The sequence below is a fragment of the Pezoporus occidentalis genome, unplaced genomic scaffold (assembly GCF_034315485.1).
Source record: "Pezoporus occidentalis ecotype Australia unplaced genomic scaffold, CSIRO_AGI_Poc_V1 ctg4, whole genome shotgun sequence".
NCBI classification, from domain to species: domain Eukaryota; kingdom Metazoa; phylum Chordata; class Aves; order Psittaciformes; family Psittacidae; genus Pezoporus; species Pezoporus occidentalis.
The window spans coordinates 9639916-9650050 of record NW_026915724.1 but is presented as its reverse complement, the minus strand read 5'-3'; the positions used below and the strand labels follow the sequence as shown (position 1 = coordinate 9650050).

The following is a 10135-nucleotide window of genomic DNA, read 5'->3' as shown; positions in this document are numbered from 1 at the left end:
TACTTTGTGGTCGATCACTGTTGCTTTTTAAACTACTTTTACTAATGTCCCTTGCACTAAGCATTCCGTCCTGTCATCCTCTCTGTAGACAATCTTCTTCTGTCTCTCTTGCTCGAATGACAAACAAAACTTTAAGGGCTCAGAAAGTGTCTACTTGCTCAGAAAGTGTCTACTCCACGCTGTTCTTTATTTGGTGGTTTTTCAGATTGTTGATTAATATGAATTAATTTAAAAATTAATAAAAAGGGCGACCTATTTTGTAGCTGAAGAGTAAAAACTGTAAAAATTATCTTACCGAAGTAGGTTAAAGTTTGGGTCTGTTTTTAATGTAACCGTGGACATATGGTATGCCATCAAGAAGAGCTCCTCGCTGAAATGGGCAGCGAAGCTCCCAGTCATTCAAGCACCTCCCCGGCGAACCTGTGTGCCGTGTCCGGGGAGCACCCTGGAGCAGGCTGGCCGTGGGGGTAGCACACCCCCGCTGTGCGGGAACGACAGCAGTAAATCGGTGCTAAAAGCAGGTGAAAAATTTCGACACGAGTCTCTGAAGGGGAATGCTGGGCAGGGGCAGCCCCCTCGGGAACCTCCCGCAGCGGCTCCTTCAGCCGTACCTCAGAGAGTCTTACCTTTACCTTCCTAAAGTAATCCTTTAAACTGCTTCATCACGACTATAAATAGAAACATCTTTGAGGTTGACAAATATGCGTCCTGCAGTTAAACTTCCGTGGCAGAGAGAGGGGAGAAGGAGGGGGCAAGATTTTAGTGTCAGGACCGACTCCAGCTGTGGTGTTGGAATGATAAATTCGTGCTGTTCATTACTGAAATCGGAGGGAGCAGTTATCTGGGTCGTTTGCTTCCTCAGATAAAGTTGTGGAGCTGAGTCCTGGGAGGAGGGGGCCAGGCCCGAAGTGGCAGACTTGCCCACTGATTAACCTGTCTTCCACAAGAAAGGGAAATTCAACTGGGGACGCTTTCAGATCACTTTAAAGAGGCTGATGTTTGCACTGGTGACGGATGAAACAGTGCCCACAGCCCCAGATGCCGACTGCCTCGCTCAGTGAAATTCGAGCATTGCCCCGCTGACAACTGCATACTTTCAGTAGTCTTGAATTAAAATGAGTTCAGACCCCTAGTGTTCTGTTAAATCTAGCCTCCAGCTTCTCAAACAGCTTTCAATTCCAGAAGGTACAGCTTAAATACCCACCCTGCCACTGCCTTTATTCCTCTATGTGTACTCCAGAAAACAGATGTGTTCCTGAATGAGATGGTACCTCAGGGCAAGGGCATTAGATGTCTGCTAGATACGTTAAATTTGGAAAAGGTGCTCCTAAACACAGGCATGTAAATCCAGTAAAGAAATAAGCATGAGAAATTATGTTTCATACTGGGTGAATTTTCCTTTTATCATATGCTTTTAACCTACAGGATTGAATTAAATTCGTTTTGCCTTTCCCCCACACGATTTTCTGAAGGAAAATCACTTTAGTTGGTGTTGGAAATAAATCATTACCATGCTTTTGACAAGTTTGGCCGCCATTTCTTGTCGTTTTTCACTTAGGTGCAGGTTTTGCTCCTCTCCTTTCTTCTTCATCCCAACTTGCTGGACAACTGGAAGCTGCGGAGAACTTGAAACTGTCAGCGGGCTCATGACAAAGGTCGAAAGCCTTCTACTTGCCTTTGATTAATGATAATACCTGAAGTGACTGGCAATAAATAGTGTTAAATAAATGCATAGGTTTGGAAAATAGCATAGCAGTCCTGGGTGCCAATCGGTTTGTATTGCATAGGTAGATCTTACAACAACCCTTTGCCCAGAGCTTTTGCAGATTAAAATCTAATTCCTGCGTGTATCCAAAAGTGTAGTCCTTCCCGTGAGAAAAACTCCCTTCTTCCCTGAGCCTTCCATTGCACGCCTAAAACGCGGCAGGCTTATGCACTGCCAATACATACGAAGCAAATTTTTCTGAAGCTCCGTCCCAGCCCTGTTTTTCCATAGGGCGTGTCTTGACATTCTAGATGATGTTCACCCAAATCTGCCCTGCAGCCCTTCTGAAAACATTAAACCTTCCGCACGTCCCCTGAATGCCTCTGATAACTGGGTATTAAGAGAAGGACCCAAACCCGACTGATGACCTCTTTCCCAGGGTTCGGCTCCGGTGTTGGCGAGGGGGAAGCGGTTGCTTCCCCGGCAGGAGGCGGAAGAAGGCTGCAAGTGGGAGGGGAGAAGCAAAAGTGCCCCGCAGCTCCCTCATTGCCGCCCCCTGTGCAGGGCCGGGCTCTGCTGCTGCTGTCCCGGAACCGCACCGCTCCCCGGAACCGCATCTGCTCTGCGTTTAGCAGTTCTGGTTGACTCCCAAAAGTAAACCACAAACAGGGGATGACACCTTCAAACGCCTCTCCAGCCTTGGCAGCACAGCCGCTCTCCAGTTACACGTTAGCAAGGCAGCTCCTCAGGCCCCTTTCCCCAGGGACAGGGAGTGCTCTTTCCCTGCAGCTCCCCGGGGCCACCCGGGCCTAAACGGTGTCCAGCTCAGTTTTTTTGAGTCCCTGTGTTAGCAGTTCCTCGTGTTGCAAGGTGTCCGTGCTCGTATCTCCATTTTTTCCAACAAGCTCCTTATGTGGGTGTCACACTGCAGCTGGACTCCTTTTCCTATTTGTTTTCTTTCTCATTTTCTTTTTCCTTTTCCTTTTTGTGTGTGTGTTCCCTTTCTTCCTTAGGTTTGTCGGTAGAAAAGTCAGTAGGCCTCAGCTGACAGAAAGAGACTTCAAAGGCGCTGAATTAAAACCAGTTCAGGATTCGTCTATACGGGGCAGCCGGCAGCGAGAAGTCAGGTGGTGAGAATGAACCCTCACTCACTAACGGAGGGTAGCTGGTACTGCAAATGTCAGGAAGCGGCGGTGCTGGGCTCTGAGAAAACAGCATTAGCTTTGGGCAGATTTATATCCGTTGTTCGTTTCTGGTAGTTGCGTGCTTTTCGAACTAGAAAAAGAGCAATCCATAGGCTGCAGAATTTCTCTTTCTAGAGATGTTTTACTTATTTACGTGTTATTTTGGAACAAATCGCTCAGGGGGACCGCTGATGGCCTCCCCTTGAGGTTTGTACTGAGGCAGTGGTGTGCATCGGGGCTCAACAGTGGGTTACCACCACGGTGCTGCTGTGCCAAGTAACGTGTTACAGACAGGGCTGTGAAATCCAGGATGTACATAGTCACATTTACTTAACGTTAAATAGGCAATTAATGTGTTCAGTAATTAAATGACTGCAAGATCAGAGCTCTATTTCTCTGCTGCAGCTTCCCATCTGCAAGAAGGCGACAGTTTCTTTCACCTTCTCTTTTAACAGAAGCTCTTAAATACGGCATCTGATTCCTCATCTAATGCAGTGTGCTGGTCCATCAAGGCTTCTTGACAACTGATACTCTTTTATCACGGAATTACAGAATCACAGGACAGTTTGTGCTGGAAGGGACCTTGAAGATCATCTAGCTCCAACCCCCGTGACATGAGCAGGAACCCCTTACATTAGACCAGGTTGCTCAAAGCCCCATTCACTCTCTCCTTGAACACTGCCAGGGATGGGGTAGCCACAGCTTCTCTGGGCAATCTGTCCCAGTGTCTCACCACCCTCACAGATGATACTCTAACTGTATGTGTTTGTCCTGGGTTCAGCAGTAGCAGTCATTTTTCTCCTTCTTGGTAGCTGGTGCAGTGCAGTGTTTTGACTTTTGGCTTGGGAACAGAGCTTAACAAGGATGTTTTGGTTTGGCCAAGGACCTTGTGAGCCTCATGCTCTGCCAGGGAGGAGGGGAAGCCAGGAGGAAGCAGACAGGACACCTGACCCAAACTGACCAAAGAGGTATTCCATACCACAGCACGTCATGCCCAGGATGTAACTGGGAGTTACCCAGAAAGGCTGGGAGACTGCAGAGTTGGAGGAGGTATCGGTTGGAGCTTGGTTGGGCTGGGGGGGGGGGGGGGAGTTATCGGTTGGCTGGTGGTGAGGTGTTGTATTCTCTTCCCTTGTTATTTCCTTTATCATTGTTATTATTGGTGGTAGCAGTAGTGATCTCTGTTATACCTTAGTTACTAAACTGTTCTTATCTCATCCCGTGGGAGTTGCATTCTTTTCGATTCTCCTCTCCATCCCTCTGGGAGTAGGGGGAGGGAAAGAAGGGGGGAAGTGAGTGAACGAGTTGTCTGATTGGGTTTAAACCACGACAGTATTTTACCCAGAACGATTGACTCAGAAGCTCACAGGAGGTCTGTGGCACAAGGAGATTTCAACTAAATGCAAATACTGCTCCAGAGCAAATGCTGTGTAATTTTCCTTGTTCCTGTTGACCGCTGAGTGACTTCTCTCTAGCTTGGCTGCTGCTGAATATATCCCCTATTTTGGGATTAAAAAAAAACCCAGAACAAACCAACACAAAAACACAAGACAACAAACCCCAAACAGCCAAACAACAACCAAAACCAGAAACAAAACCAAAACCAAAGCCCACATCTTCCAAAGACAAAAAGAAATTTAAGCTATTCCTACGCTGTAGGGAACAAGCAGTTTCTACCCTGTAAAAGGACAGGTTACATGAAGGAGAAAGACGAGTTACCTGTTTCCTGTGCGTGCCCCGAGGGGCGCGGAACTGCCCGGCCCCGGAGCTGCCAGCACAGACCACATGATCCGCTCCCCACCCCGCACGGCCCTGTTCCCCGCCGCTTCTGGCGTCCCACGGCTGAGGAACGGGTGCAATTACACCCTTATATTATTTCTGAAACTTTGTTTTGAGGAGTAGGTGATTTATCCGCCACCTCTCCTAATGTCCTTCCTTTATGCTGCTGAATCTGTATTTGAAACCTCTGGATCTACCTGAGAGAGTCCAGAGGAGGTCCACAAAAATGATCAGAGAGAGGTCTGCAGCACCTTTCTTGTGAAGAGGCCGAGAGTTGGGGTTGTCCAGCCTGGAAAAGAGAAGGCTCTGGGGAGACTTCAGAGCAGCTTATGTCCCCTAAAGTTTCTACAGGAGATCTGGAGAAGGACTTTTTTTCACGGGCATGTAGTTGTTAGGACAAGAGGAAATGGCTTTAATCTGAAAGAGGTAGATTCAGTTTAGATATTAGGAAGAAATTCTTCGCTATGAGGGTGATGAGGCACTGGAACAGGTTGCTCAGAGAAGTTGTGGCTGCCTCATCCCTGACAGTTCTCCAGGCCAGGCTGGGCTGGGCTTTGAGCAACCTGGTCTAATGGCAGGTGTAGGTGTCCCTGTCCATAGTTGGAACTAGATGATCTTTAAGGTCCCTTCCAAACCAAACCATTGTGATTTTATTTTTGGCTCTCGGAAATCACCCGTACCTGCTCGGGGGAGGTGCCGGTGGCGATGATGCTCCGTGGAGCCGCTTTACGGGACAAGCCCTAGCAGCTCACACTGTCGAGTTTTGACATACCGTGAGGGAATCGCTTGACGCAGTTCACATCGCGGCATAAAGTCGCTTCCCGGACTGTGCCGTGACCCGGCCAGCTCTCATTTAACCCAATTGACTGAGGCATTTTGTGTCCGCCGAAGGGAAGCCCCAGAATGCTGGGGGGGGGTTGAGGGGTGGGGGGTGGGTTGCGGGTGTCCTGCCCAGTCTCTCCAGAGCGCTCCTCAAAGGGACAGCGGACGGCCGCTCCACGATTAACAGGGCTGGTTCGCTCTTGGTGACCAAGCACCGCGATAGCCCTTAGGTGCCGCTACCGAACAGCTGGGACAGAGGGTGCAGCGGCGGGCACGGAAGGCGGAGGCAGCCGCCAAGAGCAGCGGTGCGGCTCCGGGCTTGAAGGCAGTCCGCTAAAAGCGATGAGGAGCGGTGAGGCTGATCCTGACCTCGACTCTGATCCTGCCCTTGAGGTTGTCAGAGTTTTCCCTAAAAATCGACTCCCAGTTACAGCAGTGAACGGAACGGTTGCCTGTTTTTTCACTGGGGAAGTTTAAAATGAGTATTTAAAGAATACAAGTCATCCTTTGTGCCTGAGTGTTAAAAACTAGAGCGGAGAAGACATTTCTCCCTGCAGTTTCAGGCGTTTAAATATAAATGTTAATCTACGTTCTGTCCGAACTCAGGCTGACAACGTTATCGCCGTTATGATTATCGTTAAATGTCTGGTCGATCGTTTCTCCAGTATTTAACCCTCCCCCACCCTTTCCCGGCCCGCAGGCATTTATATCGGCTCTCCGAGTTCCGTGCTCCCCAGGGAAGCCGAAAGTCTGTATAATTCACGTCAGCGCTGATCTTCCCTTAAGAATTAACCTGAAACTATTTTGTCTCAACTTCAATCCACACACGACCGAGCAAGAAACTGTACGATGCCTTCAATAATACCAGTGTCGGTTTATTGTGTACACGAGCTATTCAGTATTTCTTCCCAATCCTCCGCGTAACTGCCCACCCCTACTATTTAATTAACAAGCAGTAATTGCATGGATAAAGGCACCGATGTTCTGAGCTTTGGACTGAAAAACGGCCCAGCGAGGTCACACTGGTCTTGCCAAGGCCGCCGGTCGCTCGGCTGCTCGTTCATGGACAAATCTAGGCATACAAACTGCATGGAATGTGGCCCTAATAAAACACTTTCCCAGACGTACGGTGAGAAATAGTGTAATTGGCACGATGGAAAACAACATCAAATACACATTCAATGGTGTTTTCCGTTGAGTGTCCCACTTCTCAGGACCACGTTCGCAATGATGGCAGGCAGACAGTAAGGAAAATAATTTTCAAAATCAAACCCAAAGCCGCATCTTTTTAAAGAAAACTATACAGTATCGCCTTCACAACCTTTCTAAATGTTCCGATGAACTAAGGGTTGGCTTGATTTTGAACACACCGCGTTTCAAGGGAACCAGCTGGCCAAGGAGGCGAGCCACACGGGCAGAAAGAGCAGAGGGGATGCCGCGGGCATCGACAGTGACAGTCGGGTGGGGAGAGAACCTTCCCCGTGCGCGGTGCTACGCTCGGAGAGGATGGGGGTAAGGGCGAGGGGGACCCCAGACGGCTCCCTCGACCTGCTCAGGTGCCGGCCGCGCCGGGAGGAGCCCGGGGCCGCCCCGCACCGCAGGGGGAGACGCCGCCACTGTTCGGCGCCGCGCCACCGCCCCCGAGGCCCCATTGGCCTCGTCGCCGCTCAAATAGGGCCGGGCGACAGCGGCTGCCAGCAGCGAGCGGGGCCAGAGCGACGAGAGCAGCCGCTTCCCCCACCGGAGCTCTCGGCCCCGGCGGCGCAGCCAGACATGAGCAGCCCCGATGCGGGCTACGCCAGCAGCGAGGACCAGGCTCAGGGGCGGTGCTCGTTGCCCGTTATGATGCCGGCCGTGGGCCCGTGCCCGTGGGCAGAGTCGCTGAGCCCGCTGGGCGAGGCGAAGGCGAAGGGCGAGGCGGCGGCGTCAGGGGCGTCGGGCGGCCGGAGCAAGAGCGAGGCGCGGATCCGGCGGCCCATGAATGCCTTCATGGTGTGGGCGAAGGACGAGCGCAAGCGACTGGCTCAGCAGAACCCGGACCTGCACAACGCCGAGCTCAGCAAGATGCTGGGTGAGCGCGAGGGGTGCCGGCAGGCTAGGATGGGGGTTCGGGATACTGGCGGGTAGTAGAATGCGGCGGGCGGGTTTATGAAATGGGGGACTCGGGTGGGTGTCGGGGCACGGACTGAGGGCGGATCCGGGAGCTCCCGTTGTGCCGGGGTTCCAGGTGAGCGGAGTTCCCGATATGCCGGGGTCCCGCGGGGCGGGTTCGAGAGCTCGAAGCCGGCGCCCGCCCGGGGCTCTGGGCCGGGTTGCGGACGAGACGGCGGCGCCGTCGGGGCCGGGCGCGGAGTCCCGCCCGTGTGCGGCCGGTCTGACGGTGGTCGTGTGCGCAGGTAAATCGTGGAAGGCGCTGTCGCTGTCGGAGAAGCGCCCGTTCGTGGAGGAGGCGGAGCGGCTGCGGGTGCAGCACATGCAGGACCACCCCAACTACAAGTACCGGCCGCGGCGGCGGAAACAGGTGAAGCGCCTGAAGCGGGTGGAGAGCGGCTTCCTGCAGCACGGCCTGGCGGAGCCGGCGGGGCCCGGGCTGAGCACCGAGGCAGGCGGCAGCAGCGGCAGGATGTGCGTGGAGGGCCTGAGCCTGCCCTACGGCGAGCAGGGCTACGCGGTGTCGGGCGTGGGCCACTACCGGGACTGTCCGCCGCTGGGCGCCGGCTTCGACGGGTACAGCCTGCCGACGCCGGACCCGTCGCCGCTGGACACGGTGGAGAGCGAAGCGCCGTTCCTGGCGGCGGGGCTGCAGGAGGAGTGCGCGCTGGTGCCCTACGGCTTCGCCCCGCACCCGGCGGCAGCGGGCGAGTACTCGGCGGCGGCGGGCGAGAGCCCGGCGGGCGCGGCGCTGCGCCGGCACCTGCCTTCCGGCGAGGCGCTGGGCCCGGGCCCCGCGCTGCAGGGGCTGCAGGGGCTGCTGGGCTGCCCGGCGCCGTTGCACGCCTACTACGGGCAGGCGTGCCAGCCGCCGGGCCCGGGGCGCGGCCCGTTGCCGCCGGGGGCCGTCGGGCAGCCGTCGCCGCCGCCCGAGGCGGCGCCGTGCCGGGAGCAGCTGGAGCAGCTGCCGCCGGAGGAGCTGCTGGGCGAGGTGGACCGCACCGAGTTCGAGCAGTACCTGCACTTCGCCTGCAAGCCCGAGCTGGGGCTGACCTTCGCCGGACACGACGTGGCCGAGAGCGTGGGGCCCGTCTCCTCGGCCGTGTCGGACGCCAGCACCGCCGTGTACTACTGCGGCTACCCCGACGTGTGAGGGCCTCCTCGGGAACGCGGCTCCTCTTGGGTTGGACTTGCGGGCGGGCCCTCAGCCCCGCTCCTATTTGTGTAATTTATTTGAATCTTCTCGGGACAGTTTCACAATCCCTGTTTGGGCGGAAGTACATTACTGTCATGAAGATTAAAGCATGGTTCAAACTGGACTGATGTGCCGACATGTTCACCCTTTTTTTTACCTCCATGCCGAAATGGTCTTCATTGTTGCAACATCAGCACTGTTACTTGTTTGCCCAGAACACGGCTTTATAAGCTGTTTTAAACTATATTTATATATATATATATTTTGTACTTCAGGAAAAATAAATGTATGTACAGCTTTTTTATGTCATTCTTCTTGGCTGTTTGGCTTTTAAGGAGACTAATCTACAGTTAAATCAGTCATGCCCGAAGGTGAAGTAAAGTGAACGCAGATACTGTGTGACAGTTTCTTTCACCATGACAGTGGCTTTAAAATGGTCTCCAGCTCCTAAAAAGTTTGTTCCCAGGTGTGGCTGTATTTCATAACTGAATGGCTAGACTTGTGCAGCTGTCTGTCTCTTGGAGTACAGAACTGTACCTAACTGCGGGTTTTGTATTTTTTTCTCCTTTTATAAGTGCCAGCTGGAATTTGCAGCTGCCATTAATGTACTGGGGAAAACCTGCTGTCTGAAACTATAGTCTCTAACAGAAGAAGCTAGGTAAGTTTCAGAGGCTGCTTTTAAAGTGTGCCTGGAAGCCAACTGGATTTGCACTCTTGTAGACATGAAGGTGGTTTTGCTTTACACAGTGATTTATGTTGGACTCAAATGATTCACAAAGAGCATTGTTATTGTATTTATAAACCCTTTTACTTTTTGCCACCTACCTTCACCTATCATTACATTGTCTTATGTCATGGGGTTAAGGCTTATATTGCTAAGGAGAAAATGCAGCCCAAATGCTCATCTTAATTGCTCTCAATCAGCTGACAATATCAGCCATTAAAACAGGAGGGGTTTTAGCATGTTCAGCTATACTGCTCTGTGACAATTCTGCCCGTGCAAGAGTGCAACTACCGCTCCTTCTCATCATAACCCTGTCAGGTAAGCACAAAGCTAACAGCACTTCTGATGTCTTTCTTCTGAAGACACAGTTTGGGGTCAAACTACAATAATTGTAGCAGAGAGTTTCAAATATTTTTGATTTGCAAATGACAGTTCAGAAGTTATATCAATGACGTTTATAATATAAATATTGCTTGTAAGTGTGCTTCTGCTTGCGTTAGATTCTTAGACTACTGAGTCACGGATGAAGAAATCCTGCAAAAATTCCATTTATGTAATCCATGCTTGGATTTATA

General features: G+C 52.2%; 1 protein-coding gene across 1 annotated transcript; it reads left to right on the top strand.

The window, feature by feature from the left end:
* The first annotated feature begins 7199 nt into the window (after positions 1–7199).
* LOC134171144 (transcription factor SOX-17-like) lies at positions 7200–8814 on the top strand. Its single transcript, XM_062633130.1, has 2 exons — positions 7200–7561; positions 7887–8814. The coding sequence occupies exons 1-2, from the start codon at positions 7264–7266 to the stop codon at positions 8792–8794; spliced, it is 1206 nt and encodes a 401-aa protein (XP_062489114.1). The 5' UTR covers positions 7200–7263; the 3' UTR covers positions 8795–8814.
* Positions 8815–10135: the final 1321 nt, after the last annotated feature.